This window comes from Rhamphochromis longiceps, linkage group LG10, assembly GCF_057381845.1.
Source record: "Rhamphochromis longiceps isolate RC_006_pf linkage group LG10, R_longiceps_female_GT1.1, whole genome shotgun sequence".
In the NCBI taxonomy this organism is placed as follows: domain Eukaryota; kingdom Metazoa; phylum Chordata; class Actinopteri; order Cichliformes; family Cichlidae; genus Rhamphochromis; species Rhamphochromis longiceps.
Window position 1 is genome coordinate 27,965,996 of NC_140566.1, and position 21,957 is coordinate 27,987,952.

The 21,957-nt window shown below is 41.0% G+C and overlaps 1 protein-coding gene across 5 annotated transcripts in view; it reads right to left on the reverse strand.

Moving 5' to 3' along the window:
• Positions 1-21,957, reverse strand: part of ncam1a (neural cell adhesion molecule 1a) — a 285,702-nt gene that overhangs the window by 26,841 nt on the left and 236,904 nt on the right. For all 5 annotated transcript variants that reach the window (XM_085421212.1, XM_085421216.1, XM_085421213.1 and 2 more), the window contains 2 exons: positions 16,791-16,915; positions 15,909-16,089 (listed from right to left, as the gene is read on the reverse strand). In XM_085421212.1, the coding sequence (XP_085277338.1) occupies positions 15,909-16,089; positions 16,791-16,915 (306 nt within the window). The remainder of the gene's footprint in view (positions 1-15,908; positions 16,090-16,790; positions 16,916-21,957) is intronic.

Here is a 21,957-nt window from a genome sequence, read left to right on the forward strand (position 1 = left end):
GGAAACACAACATTCAGGTGTATCCGAACTCAGACCTATTTCTACTTTATCATCAGAAAGGTGTGGTATTTATCATTTTTGCAGCCCACTTCTAGTCTTATGGGTCAGTCACACATTGGAGTGAGCTGTAAGGGAGCTTGGTGTTGCAAAACACTTGTAGTTGCCTGGTGATTCTGAGACAGGTCACCTGGCAACGTGTCTCCAAACAATCTTGGTCTGGCCTGGAGTGGCTGCAGTCACTCTCAGACAGACAAGGAAAAATTTGCAAATAACCGCAGTCTAATTTATAAATGCAGACAGATTACAAACATGTTGTACTTAATCTGAGTCAGTTTGCTCCAGTGAATGAACCTCGTCTCCCATGTGTCTGTTAGCAGTAGGAGACTCGACTCAGCTGGTTGTATTCTGGTTCTATTCCTAAAGCAAGGCTGCGAGCACCTACACAGCTACATCACTATTTGTTCAGACGTTTCTGAACTTGTGTTTCAAATCTCTATCGTCTTAGCTTGACTTTGAATCTAAGTAGTTCGTTTGAAATTATGTTAAATTAAATTTCTGTTCACGCAGATCATTTTTGCTGACTTGTTAAAAATATAATTACTGTGTTATGACAGCTTGCATGTAATTGCCAACTTGACCCCACTGACAAACCTGATAACAGACTCACTCCATCTTATTGCCATTTTAAAGTTGTCACGATGCACTAAAGCTACTGTGAAGATGACAGCTGACTGTGAGCGGTCGCAGACCCCGTCCTCCGTCCTTGAAGCAACGATTTCAAAGGCAACAAAATCACAAATTCCTTGCACACAGTCTCCAGCCACGGTTTTCCCCAGGGTGACTGTAGCCTTACTGACCACTACAAGTAACATTCACCCATTCACACCGAAGTTTAGTGAAAGCCTCACAACCATACCTGAGGCAAATTTCAAATGAACAACCTCTGGACTGGAGAACCTGGAAAAAAATCTGATAACATCAGAACATCCTGTATTGGCTCCATGTATTAACACAATGTTTCCCAATCAAGGCTTACATTTAATATGAAGATGATTTAAAATCAAAGCTGAAAAGATGTTTGTTTGTGTTCAGCGTGTAAAGTCAGAATTATAGTTCCAACCCTGTTATGTTTGTTATTATGGTGTCTACCGTGCCAGTAGGCAATCAAATTGGAAGACCTTCAGTTAAATTAAAGCCTCTCTTACATGTATCAATTTGGCTCTGCTTCAGGCAGTAAAGACTGCTGTAATGGCTCGCCAGGGTCTGATAAGGATCAAGGGCTCATCAAAGTGTCTGAGGAGAATGTGAGCGCTGTGCAATTTGAGGACCATCTTTATGTTAACTGTTTATACCCTCAGCCTTGGATATGGGAAAAAGGGAAAGGATCAGCCAGTGACAAATATGTTCTGCAGTCGTGATTCACTGGAACTACGGAACGAACCCCTATTTATAATGGCCTCTGCACAGCCTGCAGCGTATTCTAAAAGCTTAAAGTATAAATAAATGACAGCAGCGTTACCACTGTAAGGAAGCACTGTGAGCTGCGCTTTCAGTTTTCTGCCCATTTTGTGGTTTCACACATTCCCTACTCTTTAGATAAAAGGCCAAATATAGATAATGTACTGCCACATCAGTATACACTAGTTACTCCAGCAAAACAGACTTTGATCTGAAGTAACCACAACGAACGTGACGATTTAGTGTCACTTCCATTAAATCCATGTGCACTGGCGTCTAAAACTGTCATTTTGTACAGCTGAGTAATCACATGGGTGGGGGATATATATATATATATATATAAAAACACCCAGCACGCCCCTGCGGGCGGTTTATCCTTCAAGCTCGGGTCCTCTACCAGAGGCCTGGGAGCTTGAGGGTCCTGCGCAGTATCTTAGCTGTTCCCAGGACTGCGCTCTTCTGGACAGAGATCTCCGATGTTGTTCCTGGGATCTGCTGGAGCCACTCGCCTAGCTTGGGAGTCACCGCACCTAGTGCTCCGATTACCACGGGGACCACTGTTACCTTCACCCTCCACATCCTCTCGAGCTCTTCTCTGAGCCCTTGGTATTTCTCCAGCTTCTCGTGTTCCTTCTTCCTGATATTGCTGTCATTCGGAACCGCTACATCGATCACTACGGCCGTCTTCTTCTGTTTGTCTACCACCACTATGTCCGGTTGGTTAGCCACCACCATTTTGTCCGTCTGTATCTGGAAGTCCCACAGGATCTTAGCTCGGTCATTCTCCACCACCCTTGGGGGCATCTCCCATTTTGACCTCGGGACTTCCAGGTTATACTCGGCACAGATGTTCCTGTACACTATGCCGGCCACTTGGTTATGGCGTTCCATGTATGCCTTGCCTGCTAGCATCTTGCACCCTGCTGTTATGTGCTGGATTGTCTCTGGGGCATCTTTACACAACCTGCACCTGGGGTCTTGCCTGGTGTGATAGACCCCAGCCTCTATGGATCTTGTGCTCAGAGCTTGTTCTTGTGCTGCCATGATTAGTGCCTCTGTGCTGTCTTTCAGTCCAGCTTTGTCCAGCCACTGGTAGGATTTCTGGATATCAGCCACCTCCTCTATCTGCCGGTGGTACATACCGTGCAGGGGCCTGTCCTTCCATGATGGTTCCTCGTCTCCCTCCTCTTTCTTGGGTTTCTGCTGCCTGAGGTATTCACTGAGCACTCGGTCAGTTGGGGCCATCTTCCCAATGTATTCTTGGATGTTCGTTGTCTCATCCTGGACTGTGGTGCTGACACTCACCAGTCCCCGGCCCCCTTCCTTCCGCTTAGCGTACAGCCTCAGGGTGCTGGACTTGGGGTGAAACCCTCCATGCATGGTAAGGAGCTTTCTTGTCTTTATGTCAGTGGCTTCTATCTCCTCCTTTGGCCAGCCTATTACCCCAGCAGGGTACCTGATCACGGGCAGGGCGTACGTGTTGATGGCCCGGATCTTGTTCTTACCATTCAGCTGACTCCTCAGGACTTGCCTGACCCTCTGCAGGTACTTGGTGGTTGCAGCTTTTCTAGCGGCCTCTTCATGGTTCCCATTCGCCTGTGGGATCCCCAAGTACTTGTAACTGTCCTCTATGTCTGCAATGTTGCCTTCTGGTAGTTCAATCCCCTCAGTTCTGACTACCTTCCCTCTCTTTGTTACCATCCGACTACACTTCTCCAGTCCGAACGACATTCCAATGTCATTGCTGTATAGCCTGGTAGTGTGGATCAGTGAATCGATGTCTCGTTCACTCTTGGCATACAGCTTGATGTCATCCATGTACAGGAGGTGGCTGACAACTGCTCCGTTCCGTAGTCGGTATCCGTAGCCAGTCTTGTTAATGATCTCACTGAGGGGGTTCAGGCCTATGCAGAACAGCAGTGGGGACAGAGCATCTCCTTGGTAGATCCCGCACTTGATGGTGACTTGTGCTATGGGCTTGGAGTTGGCCTCTAGTGTTGTACGCCACATCCCCATTGAGTTCCTGATGAAGGCTCTTAGGGTCCCATTGATCTTGTACAATTCTAGGCATTCCAGTATCCAGCTGTGGGGCATTGAGTCATAGGCCTTCTTGTAATCAATCCAGGCAGTGCACAGGTTGGTCAGTCTGGTCTTGCAGTCTCGGCTGATTGTTCTGTCTACCAGTAGCTGGTGTTTTGCGCCTCTGGTATTCTTGCCAATTCCTTTCTGTGTCCCGCTCATGTATTGACCCATGTGGCTGTTCATCTTAGCCGATATGATGCCTGACAGGAGCTTCCATGTAGTACTGAGGCAGGTTATTGGTCGGTAGTTGGAGGGGACCGGTCCCTTCTTGGGGTCCTTGGGGATCAGGACCGTCCGGCCTTCAGTTAGCCATTCCGGGTGTCTCTCGTTAACTAGCAGCTGGTTCATTTGTGCTGCCAGACGCTCGTGGAGTGCAGTCAGCTTCTTCAGCCAGTAGGCGTGAACCATGTCGGGCCCTGGTGCTGTCCAACTCTTCATACTGGAGACCCTTTCTTGGATATCTGCCACTGTGATGGTTACTGGACCCTGTTCAGGGAGGTCGCTGTGGTCAGCCCTCAGATCCTCTAGCCACTGAGCATTGCCGTTATGGGTTGCATCCTTCTCCCATATGCTCTTCCAGTATTGCTCCGTCTCCAGCCTTGGTGGTGCTGTTCTCTTATTGTTCCCTTGCCACTGAGAGTACACCTTTGCTGGTTCTGTGGAGAACAGCTGGTTTATTCTCCTGCCTTCTATCTCTCTGGTGTACCTCCTCAAGCGGCTGGCCAAGGCTGTGAGTCTTTGCTTGGCAGTTTCCAAGGCCTCAGGTATGGACAGCTTGCTGTATTTCTTAGGCACCTTATTTGTCGCACCTTTCTGCAACTCCGTTAGTTGGCTAACCTCCCTCCGTGCTACTTTGATCTTGCCCTCTAGCCTCCTTCTCCATGGAGGGTACTGCCCTTTGTCGCTGTTCAACTTGTAGCCAAGCATCTCACTGATCACTGTTGCCGTATTGTAGATCAGTTTGTTAGTGTATATATATATATATATATATATATATATATATATATATATATATATATAATAAAAAGCCAATGTCTTTTTCAAATGGAGCAAAGCAGTAACTGCCACACTGAAGTATCATACTTAAATGTGTGTGACAGGTAAAGAGCGAGCAGAACTGTTAACACGCTCTTTACAAAAATTCACTGGATCTTAAACCACATATAAGTCATTTGGGGTAACCAATTTACTCGTATGCAACCCTGCAACGAATAACTGCCATGCTAATCTTTGACTGTTAACATACAGCTTTACTTTATGAGATGTCATAGTATGACATCACACTTTCTGCCAGTGATTTAAATTGCCTACAGAGTGATGAACGCTCATAACGAAGATGAAACCTCATTGGGCCAGTTTATGCCACTAATATGTCAAATGTAAGTATTTTATAAAAGCACCGTGTAAATGTGCCATTAAAAGGAGACTGAAACACATAAATTAGACCAAATGAAAGCTCCAATTCTCTTGGCCTTTGAAGTAGAAACAATTGTTGACACACATAACACTCTTTAAATGCTGACGGGAGCACACCCCATGGACAGCTATGCTGCAGACTTTGCAGGAAAAAAACATTTTATGCCTCTTAAAGATGTTATGTTTGTGCTTACTGCACTCTGATGCATTCACAAGTGAAAGCACTGCCCTGGGCCAACTGAGACGTTTAATTCAAATCCACTATCTTCCTCTTTCTGGCTGGCCCGGTATGTAAACCTTCAATTTCTTTGATGGTTGTGATGAAAATAGCAAGAACATGCCAGAGTTCTGCGTACTTATAGGTGACTACAGTGGTGCAGAAAACACTTGTTTTTTTCTCTGCCCATTGCTTCATTTGCATTTTAACAGGCACAATAAATCATGTGCCATGTATTCAGTGCTGAGGGGGGGTTTCTTACCGAGTGCTCTCACTGAGGGAGAAAGCACAAATCTACCTGTCAGGGTGGACTACACAAACATTTCTCTTTACGGGCTTGTCGGGTACAGTACTGAGACAGGTTTCCAGACGACTGCTGATAAACAGACCGCATGTGATAAAATATTTCACTACACACATTTCTGAGAAATCAATAAGACTGCCAGATATGTGCAGTTGTACTCTGATGAAACACCTTTATATCAGGAGTTAGATTTGAGTCCAACCGTGCAACTCTGCCCATGGGTTGCAGTGTCTTTAAAAACTTGTGCTGTAAAACACGCAGAAATGCAATAAAAAAAAATCTTCCAGCACTTGCTTTACATTTGATGGATTGGTTCAGCCATAAGTAAAACAGCCAAATCTAAATAAAAAAATATTAATTTTAGAGTAGAAATACAGTTTAAGACATTTTAACAACATTTATTTCACCAGAGGGCCCACATAATAGTCTCAGAACAGTTTGTGTTTGAGATTCAGTGGAATGCTGAACATTGCAGTGATTAAAATAACCATATGCATGCAACAGACTGTAGAAAAGCAAACACAGAGTCCCCCTCATCTGTAAAGGAAGAAGCCCAGTTGAGGACAAATTTGTTTATACTGTAGACGGGGAATACAGACTGTCTGACTGAGGTGTAAAAATGTGTAAGCTGTCACCGTTTTTCAACCAGCACTACAACTGTATGTAACAACTGTCATTACAATTGTTCATACAACACCATCACAGAATCCCCATGACTCTTATTTTCTTCTTTTCCTTTCCTTCGTTGGGTCTATTTTTCCACCTATGACACATTTCTGGATACTGCATTGACCTTATTTGGCTTTAAAAAAGTTTCTTCAGTAATTCCCATGTCTGCGTCCTCCATCAAAGCTCTGCCACAGTGTGGCACTGCACCACCATTAAAAATAAAATCGGCTTCAGAATCAGTTTTCTTTTGGGGCACAAGGAGGCAGGGTGACGCTCAACCGGCGACCGACTCTCTCTCTGACTGATTTAAGATCCTTGGAAACTCTTCATGCAGAGAGCGGTGTGTGGCTAGATGGGATTTCAGCCCTTTTTAAATTAAGATGCTATGAAAACAAGTGCTACAAACTGATGTGCATGCTGGCTTGAAAGTTAGGAACTCTGGACTCATTTCCATAGAGTAAAGCTTATAGAGGAAAGAGGGGAATCATTCATTTAAAAAAATGCATCTATTTTAACACAATAGATATTTTGACACAGCGATGATTTCGATGACGCTTCTGTGGATTGTTTTAAGCTCCAACATTTGATTTGAAGTTTCTGCCATTAATCACACCAAGCTAACCAGCTGAAGAAACGTTTCAGGCTATACAAAAAAGGAAAAATCCAATAGAAAGAGAGATGGCAGCTTTCCCTTTAATCTGTATGCAGTGGGCGACCTGAACCATTTGCTTCAGGGAAGAGAAATATTCTGTTTATATGCAACACAAGTAAGTTTGATGCAGACATTTAGATGGAGATCCTGATTAGCAAAAATGAAAATCACTCAGCACTGATCAGCACTATCATTACTCGGTAGGCACTGATGAACAACTGGGGGGACAAAGTGACAAAGAACACCTCAAGGGTGTCGTAAGCTCTTATTTTCCTTGTGACAGAACTTAGTTGAGATTAAACCGCAGTGCCAGGGATAATAAATGGAGGGAATACAAATCTTATTTTAGACCCCAACTCATAAAAAAGCGGGGGTGCCACGTTACCAAAGTGAAAACTGCTCAGAGAAAAAAAAGTCAATAACATTTGAAACTAACCTTGTTAACTTTTATTTTTTCTTTGCTAATAATTCTTCTGCTCTTCCTCACAACTAATTCTCCTTCATTCCTGTTCAGAGAAATGGGGTGTTACAGATATTGATGTTATTCAGGTTTGATGATACTGCCTATTCTAAGGCTCAGGCAGAGAGCTTATGGGGATAGATTCACCTTAGCGTCCCATCAAAAGGCCATCAAAGATCATACGTTCAGTGGAAAAGCCTGTGACATTTGATTACTTGGAACTCAAGTGCTCTTTTCTGCACTTTTTCTATGATTTCTTATGAGTTTTAGTTAGGTACGTGTTGTGCTGGATGTTAAAGCACTCACTAGCCACAAGAGCACGCTTGATGGGAAGATAAATTTTTTCGTATTTCTAGTATTACTGAAACGTGCACTTACACAGTGCGTGTATATCCGTGTGAATCTGACTTTTAATACAGACATAATCAACTCCAATCCATCAGGACCATATGGCTCAAATTACCAGCAGCAGCACAAGTCTTAGTACCGCTTAGCTGGAATTTGTGATAAATCAGAGAAAAGTGGTTTTAAAACACACGCTAGCTGTATTCATTACAGCAAACTGACTTTCTGTATGTCTGGCCTCTATGATGGAAAATGCTCATCAAGACAGAATAAAAACAATGACCATTCACATATGTGTGATTACTGAAAATGTATCAATGCTTTATTAATTCTCTCACACTAAAATGCTGTTGATCATGGCTGCAGGTGATTTTAATCTCTTAAGTTATGCATTGCAATCTGTCATCTCTCATGACTCTGCAAACTTTAATGAGTTGTACAGCAGAGTGACGAACAAATGTTGGAACAAATGGAAACTATATAGAGGACTTTAAGTAACCCAAACTCTGACAGCCTTTTTTAAAAATCTTTAGCTTGTCATTGCCACTGTTAAAGACGGACATTTAAATTGGCCTAAGGTTATTCCCTTGTTAAGTCTCAAGTAATTAGCAATTTCTTAGCCAAATGCTCCGTTAGTTAATAAGAGCTAATAAGCACTGAGGCATTACTGAGAGTTAAAACATTTAAACTCCAGTAGAGTTGCTAGTGTGGCCGTTCTCCATGGTGTTACAATCAGACCAGGCCTCCATGAAAAACAATAACAACAACAAAAAAAAAACTAAACATACAGGAGCGTGGAAACAGAAGCTAGCAATAAGCTAGCTAGCCATTAGACATGCTATTATGAAGTACCATATTTCAAGTGAAGTATTTAAAAAAAAAAATACTGCTACAGAATACATAACCTCCACCCTTGCAAAACATAACCACAGTGTTGTCAGATCACAAAACACAAGTAAGAATCCTTCTGTAACTGCGGATTTTCATATCTTTGATAGCTTAAACTAGGTTGCCTGGCTACCAGGTCAACAAAAATTAAAGGTGGTCCGGAAAGACTTACAAACAATGTTGTCGGCCATTTAATAAGGAAATCAAATTTCGGTGTTTTTTGTTGTGTAAACACTGGATACATTATTTTGTTGCTTAGATCGTAGCAGCTAACAACAGCCAAAAGAATCTACTCGGCGCCATCAGGGTTGCATATTGGTTTCATTCTAATGTTTAGCTAATGTTTGCATATTAATATCCATATTTTTGTGCTGTTTTACACTGCTGCAAGGCCTCTATACAATATACAGTTTACCATTTGTTCCTTTTTTATGCAAAATGCATACTTTATCTTCTTCACTTAGGCTACAGCCAAGCCCCTGACCTCAAAACATCTGGGTTCAACAGTCATGTTTGATGTAAAGCAACACTGAATGCAGAATACAGACATTTTGTTAAAGCTCCAGAGAAAAAAAAGGGCAAAAATCAGCTTAACAATCAGCTTCCCAGAAGAGTCAGACAAAGATATCTTAGTATGTTTAGTCGCCAAAGCCTCAAAGTCATTACTTTCATGAAAGAAAAAGAAACAATTTATTTCAACCCTACAATGGTTACATGGAAATACACTGATAAGCACTTACAAAAATGTCTCAGGAATAGAGAAGAAAATAATTCCACATTTTTTAATTAAACAAAATTTTTTAGTGTTTAACAGCTGTTTCTTTATGGGTTTTTTTTTCTTTTTTTAGACATTTCACTGCTTTCAGGTAAAAAGAGAGCATGAATCCTCCAAATAACAGCTGATTTCTCGAATATCAGTTTGAAAAGAGTATGTACACTTCTTCACAAAACATTAGTTTTTCTGCACATCCTTCTGTTCTCTCCTGACAAGGCGGTTACATAACAATGTATTTGAAAATGAGCATAATATAATGTTGAAAATTAAGAATGAGTCTGGGAAAAATGAGTTCTCTGACCATAACCGATATTAAATTTCTCTGCAAATGTTATCTTCCCCTCAATTTGTACAGCAGGACATTTCAAGCTTGTATAAAAGAAGAAGAAGAAAAAAAAAACAGCCAGAATTTAGGCACAGCATTTGTACTCATCTCCTGGTTAACACATTCATAATGCTTGACTGGGGAGCTTTGAAGCAGCTGCATAGCACATTCATGAATACTGGATCATGCCTTGTGTCAGCTTTCATGCAGTGTTCATGCTTTTATGTCATTTGTGACATAACAGTGGAATGGATGTGTTTGTTTAATAGGCAGTAAAGTCCAAAATAAAAGTCTCTTTACAATTTCCGTGTCTGATTAAACCACTGCAGACACAAAATTAAACAGTGTAATTATTCTATTTATCACCCCCTCTTCAGATCACATTAAGGCATTATGAATGTGTTACTAATCAAATCAAAAACAAAGCTACAATACTTTGTCTACATTGTATCCTGAAAGAGCACCCGACGTCCAACTTGCAACATTGACAAAACCCTAAAAATCTCTCTCCTTCGGAATCTATTCGTACACAAGATGACATTACAGTGAAAACAGACAAAAAAAATATTAACAGAATCTAAAAACCAGAAAACTGAAATTGATGCAAGTACTGAGCACCCTGTAATAACGTCATGAAACCAATGTCTTGACTCTTCAACTTTTTTTTTCTTGTGTGTGGCTGCACAAGGGTCAAAAGGCATAGAAAGCAAAGGTCTGGAGCCAAAGATTTGAACGGCTCAGACTATCCTCTTTCTCCTTGAATGCAATCAGTTTATGGGAGCCAGAGCACAGTCAGCACGGACAGAAGAAGAGCTGCCAGACTGCACGTCACACATTGGCAACCGAGGGTAGCTGAAGTTATAGACCAACAATAAATAAATATCCACAACAGTATTTTGAGTGATAATCACAGCAATAAAGTGTGACAAGAAAAAAAAACCACACACACACAGTAAAAACACAAACAGAGAAAGAAATTTGTGTGTATGGCAATGTCATGGTCCATAGGTGCCCAAGAAGATCACACATGGAGACAGGAAGGACACGGAGAAAAAAAAGAAGCAGGAGAGAAAGAGGGAAAAGAGGGAGAGAGATAGAAAAATAGGTCAGAAATACAGAAATACAAGTCTGGAAGGTTGTTTTTTCTTTTCAAGACTGACTTGAAGAATAAAAAAGGAAGTCTAAGTTAAAGGGTAAAAATAAAAAGAAGTTATAGCATGTTAGTATCACAGCAAATGACACATGGTTCATGGCAGGCATGGATGGAGGGTCACACAAAGGAAGGTAATGGGGGATGACATCGATAAGGAAGACATTTCAAACACACTGCAGCACAGTCTCTGTTTTCACCTTAAGGTTCAGTATAAAGAAGGGGAGTTTTAAATCAGCCATGGTGCAGAGCAGCGGCCAAGTTTAGGGTAAGATAGATGACAGCCTGAATGCAAGAACACATCCACATGAGTCAGGCTAGTATCTCTCACTCCTAATGGCCAGTGGTGTAATATAAAGTAAATGCAAGCACAAGCTTGCTTGCCAGTGATGCATAAACTGAATGCCAAAGTCTCATTAATTCACAGATTCGGTAATAATGGAGTAATAAAAAAACACAGCAACGCGTCTCTATATTTTATTATGTGTGTCTTTGGAAAGTTTGAGCTAAAGGCCAGAAAACTGGCGCATGGGTTTCCAATCAGCAGCTCTCTGAGCCTGCAGAGGAAAGAAGCTGGGCTGCTTTGCTCACGTAGCCTTAGCTACTATTGTTGCTCTTGACTTATCAGTAAAGGCAGTGCAGATTGTAGATGGATTAATTAAAATGTTTTTTGTCTACATTACGTAAGACATTACCTTCAAATCCTATTGGATGTTGCAATTGTAAATGGCTTCTGAATTTGGGTTCTAAAGGGACCCGATAATTACTTAAAAGAAATGTTAAAAACAATATGGCAGCTTTTTTGTCGGTAAATAAAAAGGAAATTATCTTGTTGACAGACCTCGTGGTTCAAAGTTCAAATATGTATGGACATCTTTTTTGTGTTTGTATGGACACATACGGAAAGAAAGCATAGGCAAATATTCACAATAGTACCACTTGTTCATCTAGCATTACACCACTGGTCATGGTTGGGGGAATGGCCCATGCAAAACCAAACATCCAAAGCAGACGCTGGTTATGAAGGTAAAGTCTGTGACATGGATGAATGGATGACCTCATGTTACAAAATGTTATTAGCTTTATAGTTTTAGTCCTAAGTCAACCTTAGCTGGGGAGATTTGGATGGATCAAGATGTGCCACTTTGTTTTTTATATTATCTCTTCACATTTGGGCAGCATTTGACTTTCCGTGAGACTGTGGCAAACAATTGCCGCTCAGCTGTACCTGTGTGCATTAAACCTAAAGAAAATTAGCTATACACAAACCCTTTCACACGTCCGATTCAAATAAATTCAAAGGACAACAAACTCCAATATGTTTTCAGAGATCTTTTATGCTGAAGTGCATTCACATTACTGGGCTGAATGAATTCTTGTGCGTATGGTTGTTTTTTTGAACATAAAACAGAAATTTAAACAGGCTGAAGCTCGACCTTGCGTCCGCACTGGACTCCCAATGTGAGATTCAGATAAAATTGAGCATGCAGAGTCCTGCATATAAAAAAGGAGCAGCTGTTGATCAAGCAGTACAAAGAACAGCTGTGAGACTGCAAGGGAATAGTGGAATTAAATGCAGATGTTGTAGCTAAAAATAAACCTCGGCAATAGCCCATGCTCCCTGAAGTGAAGAAAAACAACAGCAGCTTGGAAGTAATACCAAAATATCTCAAAACAAAACAAATAAAAATAAAAACTTGAAAAAGTAATTAGAAGACTTGAAGGGGGGCTGACTCGGATGATACTAAGGTTAACTTGTAGTCTGGTAGATTTATATGTGATCCAAACCTCCCACTGCTATATGGCTGTTGCCCAGCAAGGACATGAAAAAGAAAAAAAAAAAACAATTACAGCATACGAAAACTCCCAAAAACCAACCAAACTACCAAACAGGTTTTTTCATGTGCCATGCACTGGCAGCAGTTGCCTTTTAACAACTCCAGTAAAGAGCAGAAAAACATTAATCCAGCTGGAAAAGGCACCATGCAAAGACTGTATGGGCTGCATCCCCACCTAACTAGGCCACACATTTCAATTCAGGTCAGTCTTGGAGCCTGAACTGTGAGACCTACTAAACCTGGTAGCAGAAGGGAAGACAGATGCTGACAGAAAGAATGAAAATCAGAGAAAATGTGAAACAAAGATAGAGGCAATAGAGGCTCAGATATCGTAATACAAACAGAGAGAGACTGCAAACAAATCAAAAAACAATGAATGGTGTATAAAATGTGGCAGGATAGTAAATTATGGAGTATGGTCATTAATGATTTAGGAAAAAACTGAATCTGCAAGCTTCATTAAACTTCATTTTTTTCATAAATAGTGACTTACTCAACTTCAAAAGCTGAAACTGTGATGAAATTTAGATTGCATGCATATAATAGTTTCTTCAACATTTGTATTTTGGATGTAAAACGTCAGTAATCTATCCCGATTAATAATAAAGCTCAACTACAGTGACTATGACCCACAGAATTTTGAATGAGTAGCTATGTGTGTGTGATGATAGCTCTCTAAAGAACAAACACTCACTGGCCACTTTGTTAGGTATACCTGTTCAAATGCTTGTTGGTGCAAATATCAAACAGACAAAGTTAAGACGATCTGCTAAAGTTCAACCCAAGTGTCAGAATGTTGAAGCAAAGGTGATTTAAGTGACTTTGAATGTGAGAAGGTTGTTGGTGCCAGACAGGCTGGTCAGACTGTTCCAAAAAACTGCTGATCTGCTGGGATTTTTCCCACACAACCATCTCCAGAGTTTACAGAAAACAGTTTAAAAAAGAGAAAATCCAGTGAGCGGCAGTTCTCTGGGTGAAAATGCCTTCTTGATGCCAGAGGTCAGAGGAGAATGGCTACGCTCCTTCGAGCTGATACAGTAGCAACAGTATAACCTCTCATTACAAGCAAGTTATTCAGAAAAACAACAGATTCCCCTACAATAGTAGAAGACTGCACTGGGTGCCAACTCCTGTCAGTTAAACAGGAGGTTGAGGTTATAATTTGCAAGGTCGTTTTTTAAAATTGGAAAAACGTTGCCTGGTCTGTGAGTTTTGATTGTGAGATTTGGAAGGTAGGGTAACAATTTTGTCTGAACAACATAAAAACATGGATTCGTCCTTCCTTGTATCAAAAGCTGCTGATGGTGGGGGGATGTATTCTGAGAAAAGCCTTTAGTACCAACTGAGAATCATTGAAACACTACAGCGTACCTGAATATTGTTGCTCACTGTGTCTATCCCTTTATGAGCACAGTGCACCCATCTTATCATGGTTGCTTCCAGCAGGATGCCAATGCCACAAAACTAAAATCATGTCTATATCTATCATGTCAATACGTACAAAATCTCTGAGGAAAGTTTACATAACTTTGTGTGCCACAAAGAATTAAGATGCTCTTAGAGACAAAACAGGGTTCAGCTCAGCACTTTCAAAGTGAACTTAAAAAACTAGCCGATGAGTGTAGTTGTCTGCTTTGACTGGTAGGAAATGATTACAGCATTGTCCTACTACTTGATGGCTTAATTTTGTGTATTATTTTATAAAAATGTTCTGTCAGTACTTTTGAATCTATAGCAAGGCACAGATTTTAATTTGTGTTTATGACTTGTGGGCTGTTTTCGGGCACATTAGTTTAAAGATTGGGCCATTTTATAAGTGATTTCGATTTTTCAGGTAAAATATTTTTCACAGTGTGCACTTGACAGTTAAAAGAAAATATGACTGAGGCAATCAACACTTCCTTTCATAAAGAAGAAAAGGGCAGGCGAATAGTGAAAGGGAGGGTGACAATGGAAGAAAAACAGGATGAAACAAAAAAAAGAAACACAGACAGAGTGTAAGATGTCAAAGAATTTTAAACTGTTAGCTAATTCAAGTGGGGAGGCAGCCCAAGTTAAAAAGTGCACTCTACACACAACACAGCAACAGAGCAAAGGCCGACCGTGACCACCTGTGTAGACGATGTATTTGGGAATAAATGGACAAAACTCTGTTTTCTCTGGGTCTGACTGTAGTCTGTTCTCACATCATTGGACATTAAGATTGAGGAGTTGAAGTCACCTCATAAGAAGTAATGAGACTTGGAGGAGCCGGATATCCAAGGAGAAATGCAGTGAGGATGCCTCTGCATGTCATATGGACTCATTAGCTACTTTTGATCTTGTGCTGCCTGGGCTTCAACATTTTTTGAAGCGAGTGCAGTGTTTTAAAAAGGTGCTCTGTGCATAGAAATTCATTCCTTCAGGAAAAGAGGATTTAGTGGAGATGACATTATTAAAGAAAACAAAAGTGTGGCACTGACTGAGAACTAGAAACAAAGAGCGTAGGCTGGGGGTAAAATGAAAATAGATTTCAAATGACCCAGCTTGCAGTCACTTGTGTATTTCTACTGACATCAAACTTTTGGTGCACACATGCCATGTTCAGTGGTTGGTTTATCATTTAAAAACCCATTTTGGCCTACAAGGACAAAGCCTGTGCTTATTAACTATTGTAGAACAATGTTAGATTAGTTGCACTGGGCATTTTAAGGTTATCTACTATAGTAAACTTTGTGGGCAAGTTAGTTTAGTTCCTTAAATGTAAATCTCATTTTAAAAAATCCCCAACTCCCAAAAAGTAGCTCTTCAAAATACACCATTAGATCAAGTCTTTGTGTGATATTATATATAATGCCTGGATTATAAACCTTACAGTTACACTACTGTGCAAACGTCTAGCACCAGGTTCACTTTTTCTTTAAAATTTCCCCCCAAAATGAAAAATGTGTGATTTACTGAAACATATGCAAATATTTTCACAATAGAAAATAACACATTTCCAATGGGAATGAAATTTAGAGTTTGTGCTCATTTCAAACACTCTGTATAGGCCACACCACTACGTGCCCCTCGGCTTATAATAGAGTCTTTGCTTTACGCATCAATGGGGATTGCATCGTGCATTTCCTTTTGGTTACCAGATATGAAAACAGTAAAAACAATACACCTCTGCCATGCGACAGACAGAGATAGATTATTCATGACCGACCCTGCAGCCAGCAAGCTTTGAATAAGCACCTAGCAAAAGTCAAAGATCCAAATAATAGATTTTCTGGTCACGGTAGAAGCCTATGTGCACTGTGGCTGGTGTGTGTGGATGCTTAGGGTAGGTATGATGGGAACAGTACCTGGGACAGTTGTGGGCTCTGTATCTGTCTTGAAGGTGAGGATGCCAGGCTTAGATTTGCCCTGCTCATTCTCTGCCACCACATGAACCTCATACTCCGTGTTCCATTCCAGGCTGTTCAGGACGATATAGGTACTGTCACTGGGAAGGCGGAGCTCTGGTTTCCAGTCAGATACACGCTTCTGAGAAATGGATTTAGAAAGGAACAATTCAACACTCTCAAAGGAAAAGCTCATTTTAGATCATCTACAAATGTCTCGATTTCTCAAACTGTTCTTGAGCTGACATAAAAGCAGTACATGTTCTTTCTCAACATGTTTTTCCGTTCCAAAGAGATTAACCTGGTCCGAAACAGTTAATAATGAGGGAAAAACAAGAAAATAATGAAATGTATAAAGTACTCACCAATTATTATGCACAAATTGTACACAAGTAGATCTTATAAGAATAAATGAAAGTGGTGTTTAAGCATTTATCTTTTCCATCAGGTTAGTAATGACTCTTTTTGAATACATAGTTATAATTCAGTGGACAAGTGCTGCATGAGAACATAACTTTATATTACCACCACTGCAGGAAAACTAGTCTGCTGTAAGGGTTGGTTGGTCTAATTACAGTCACCCTTTCTTCCTAGTGACAACTGTTAATTCCAAAGAGGTAGAAGATACAAATTGAAAGGGGGAAATGACTTGGATGATGAGGTGGCTTAAAATGCTTTGGAGTCATTAGCAGGCACATATTTTGACAGATTCCAGTAGATTTACCCCTGCTCAAAGCCGTAGCCAGATTTGACTACTTTATTGTAACTGCTATTATTTTTTTTATGTTGTTTTTGTTTTTATATCAAATGCAAAAAGTTACCCCCATTGCCAGAAATACTCACAGCCTTGTATCTGATCAGGTAATGTTTAATCTTGGAACCACCGTTATCTTGCGTGATCCAGTTGATCTTAAGAGAATTGCCCGGGCTGTGCACCTTGGCCTGCAGTTTGGGAGCACTGGGTTCCCCTAAACAGGAAACCAAGGAATGATGATTAGATGACAAACGGTGGTTACTGCATCAACACATGTTTACCTTTAAAAACCAACTGCCTACATTAATTAACATGTCTGAAATTTTTTATCTTAAAAGAAAAGAAAACTGCGCTACAATAGACACATTTTTTTCACCAGTGTCTACCAGGAGCAGATCAATAACATTAATAATTTTCAAGCCTTCACCTCAAATAATAACTTGGTTAGTAAGTTTTAGTTAATGTTAATTTCTCAACAACCAAAATCTTTCATTACCCTTGAACTATTTGTTTAACCCAAGCCATTCGTTTTTGTGCCTAAACTTAAACTTTAACCACAGCAGTGCCAGATCAGGGGGCACACAAAATTGCAACAATTTTGGAACACCCATCAAAAGATTTGCAAAATAGTACATCTATGTGTTAAGTTTGGAGGACCCACTGAAAGAAATATAACCTCCATGAGAAGAGTATCTGATAATTAAAGACAGACTTTAGGTGGAATATTACTTCCAGGACGACTAGAAGCAACAGAGGTCAACGTGGCTGCCTCAGAACCACAGGCGGAGGTGTTGTTCTCCTTGAGGCCCTCATTATCTGCTCTGTCCTCCTGAGTAATGACTGCTGGGTCGCTGGATAATGAGCCTGTAGGCCTTGATTGGACATGTTCCTCTATTACTTTTAATAACATTTACATAGTCTTGTGCGAAAGGAGGTCAATGTGTTTTTTGCGTGTGTGTGTGTGTGTGCTGTAGCTCTTCGTGGCACTGTTAAGGCAATAAGGGTGGAGACTAACAACCCAAACTCATCAATTATGTGCATATTGGTTACACACAGTTAGCCTTGTTAATATGTTATTAAATCCCCTACCTTGTGATGCTATAATCTTTGCCCTGTGCTAACAATCTTAAAAGTAACAGCCACACCAGCAGGTAACAGAAAGGCTCAGTGGTGCTGCAATTTCTACATGCATGCTACTGATAGAAATTCAATAAGGAGTTAAACCAAAAAATATCTCTCTCTCTCTCTCTCTCTCTCTCTCTCTCTCTCTCTCAATCTCTCTCTCTCTCTCTCCATATATATATATATATATATATATATATATATATATATATATATATATATACACACACACACATTTTATATATATATATACATTTTGTGATAGTCACAAGAAAAAAAAAGTCACGTATTCAGTATTTAACATTTCAAACATCAGTGTTAGTGGTTGTAGTTAATTAAATGAATATGCATGAAGGCACTTTTTCTTGAAGTAATCAAATAAGCACACTTTCTAAAAACTGCATCCCACCAGGCAGAAGTGAGCATGACACAGGCTGAAAGTGAATCAGACGGTATTAGTTACAGCAGTAGTAACTCTGTGACAGGCAGACATTGATACATTCAGCATTGCATCATTCTGGGTTAGGTGAATATTTCTGAAGGCTAAAACAGAGAAAGTGGAAGATTAGAATGAAAAAAACTACACATGCAAAGCTTGAAATTTGGCCCACTGCTGTAAATTCAGAAGGGTATCGTGTGAAACACCACCCATGGCCTAACATGCATGTGGATGGTGTGGTTCCACATGCAGCCCAAGCTAATCACAAAGACAGTATACAACAAAGTTATTAAAAACATTCTGTAGAATAAAGAAATTCATTTAAGTTTTACGAGTTCATAGATCATAAAGGAAAATCATCTCATAAGTGCTGTATGTGAGCGATTATTAACAGTATGAATTATACAAAAGAAAGGTGAATTTTGAAAATAGTAAATGTCTCAAAGTTGGAGTCTTTGTTCAGGTCAAATGAAAAAAAAAAAAGATAAATGTTTTTAACATTGCCCAATCGTCTCAATGACTTCCCAATACTAAAAAGATGTACCCAATGTTAGCACTTCTGCATATGCAAACTACTAGAAAGACATTACATCAAAGATACAGAGACATGCAGGTAGGACAGACATTTTCTTTAAGAACAGCTGAACAACAAGAAAGAGGATGCAACAAGAAAAAGGAAGTAAACTTGCATGCTGCAGTAATGCAAAGGATTGTTGTGAGTCCAACCGGTAAAACAGTGTGAGCTATGTAGCTCTCCAGGGGAAGAATATGAAACATTAGCCTTGTGGGTGACTATATTTAACAATGCATGCAATGCAAATTGTGGTTAGTGGCACTTTGTGGGGCTGCTCGTATGATGTTTAAAAAGAATTCATAATGAAATGGTTTGTTACAAAACCGGAAAAGTGGGGTTTAAAAAATGCTTTGCAATGCTATCTGTGAAGGCATTTGGCCATATTAAAGGCAAATCATGTTAACAACAACACATTTTACATGAAACATAATATGACACAATTATGTGTGACTTTGTTAAAGATTTTTCTAATTAGTCATAAGTATAGTCATAACTTCTATGTTAACCAGGGTGAGAACTCAAAAATTATGTTTAAAAAGAAAGATGAAATTAAGCATATGCATCCAGTAGCACTTTGCTCTGCAGCACATCCAATAGTGCCTAGGTGTCAGACATAGCTGGAAAATTTGCACAATGGCTTTGCAAAGTTTAAAAATTGCACTAATATCTTGAATTTGTTGCTAAAATGCACTGGTATTACTGATGCAGTTGTACCAGGATTACTACACAGGAGCGAAACTGTCTGCAAAGTTTAAAAATGTGAGCACTTCTGCAGCTTGCTGTTTGAATGGAATAAGTAAAACGCTATTATAGTTTTATTTCCAGAATACTGGGTGTGGAATGATTTTGCGCCTGTAATGGCCCACCGTTATCTACAAATTTTAACATGCATTGTTGAAAACGCACTGACTTTTTTCAAAAGACATTTCAAGCTGTGACTGTTTTGTAAATGTGAATGTTTCACATTCAGAATGTAGTTATTTACACTTACAGAAAGAGAAAATATCACAATCGTGTCATTATTTATTACGCAGTGGTCTACTTATTGATCCAAGTTAAGGATATAGGCTGTTTAAGTGCGTTTAACAGATCTGAACCTGATCTTATGCATCAATTTAGCGTGTGTATAAAATCTTTTGTCTATTTTCTCTGTTTTATTGTGCTTTAAGATGACTGTTGTGCTGTGATTTGGCACTACAGAGAAAAAAACTAAATTCTACATGTTAATTCTTCAAACTTACATCACTCTTGCATTGCTGGCTCTATGAAGATTAGTGTTGTTTGTGGTGTTAATTTTAGCTTAGTTGAAGCTCAGCTTCAGCTATACATATATATAAAAAACACCCAGCACGCCCCTGCGGGCGGTTTATCCTTCAAGCTCGGGTCCTCTACCAGAGGCCTGGGAGCTTGAGGGTCCTGCGCAGTATCTTAGCTGTTCCCAGGACTGCGCTCTTCTGGACAGAGATCTCCGATGTTGTTCCCGGGATCTGCTGGACCCACTCGCCTAGCTTGGGAGTCACCGCACCTAGTACTCCGATTACCACGGGGACCACCGTTACCTTCACCCTCCACATCCTCTCGAGCTCTTCTCTGAGCCCTTGGTATTTCTCCAGCTTCTCGTGTTCCTTCTTCCTGATATTGCTGTCATTCGGAACCGCTACATCGATCACTACGGCCGTCTTCTTCTGTTTGTCTACCACCACTATGTCCGGTTGGTTAGCCACCACCATTTTGTCCGTCTGTATCTGGAAGTCCCACAGGATCTTAGCTCGGTCATTCTCCACCACCCTTGGGGGCATCTCCCATTTTGACCTCGGGACTTCCAGGTTATACTCGGCACAGATGTTCCTGTACACTATGCCGGCCACTTGGTTATGGCGTTCCATGTATGCCTTGCCTGCTAGCATCTTGCACCCTGCTGTTATGTGCTGGATTGTCTCTGGGGCATCTTTACACAGCCTGCACCTGGGGTCTTGCCTGGTGTGATAGACCCCAGCCTCTATGGATCTTGTACTCAGAGCTTGTTCTTGTGCTGCCATGATTAGTGCCTCTGTGCTGTCTTTCAGTCCAGCTTTGTCCAGCCACTGGTAGGATTTCTGGATATCAGCCACCTCCTCTATCTGCCGGTGGTACATACCGTGCAGGGGCCTGTCCTTCCATGATGGTTCCTCGTCTCCCTCCTCTTTCTTGGGTTTCTGCTGCCTGAGGTATTCACTGAGCACTCGGTCAGTTGGGGCCATCTTCCCAATGTATTCTTGGATGTTCCTTGTCTCATCCTGGACTGTGGTGCTGACACTCACCAGTCCCCGGCCCCCTTCCTTCCGCTTAGCGTACAGCCTCAGGGTGCTGGACTTGGGGTGAAACCCTCCATGCATGGTAAGGAGCTTTCTTGTCTTTATGTCAGTGGCTTCTATCTCCTCCTTTGGCCAGCCTATTACCCCAGCAGGGTACCTGATCACGGGTAGAGCGTACGTGTTGATGGCCCGGATCTTGTTCTTACCATTCAGCTGACTCCTCAGGACTTGCCTGACCCTCTGCAGGTACTTGGTGGTTGCAGCCTTTCTAGCGGCCTCTTCATGGTTCCCATTTGCCTGCGGGATCCCCAGGTACTTGTAACTGTCCTCTATGTCTGCAATGTTGCCTTCTGGTAGTTCAATCCCCTCAGTTCTGACTACCTTCCCTCTCTTTGATACCATCCGACTACACTTCTCCAGTCCGAACGACATTCCAATGTCATTGCTGTATAGCCTGGTAGTGTGGATCAGTGAATCGATGTCTCGTTCACTCTTGGCATACAGCTTGATGTCATCCATGTACAGGAGGTGGCTGACAACTGCTCCGTTCCGTAGTTGGTATCCATAGCCAGTCTTGTTAATGATCTCACTGAGGGGGTTCAGGCCTATGCAGAACAGCAGTGGGGACAGAGCATCTCCTTGGTAGATCCCGCACTTGATGGTGACTTGTGCTATGGGCTTGGAGTTGGCCTCTAGTGTTGTACGCCACATCCCCATTGAGTTCCTGATGAAGGCTCTTAGGGTCCCATTGATCTTGTACAATTCTAGGCATTCCAGTATCCAGCTGTGGGGCATTGAGTCATAGGCCTTCTTGTAATCAATCCAGG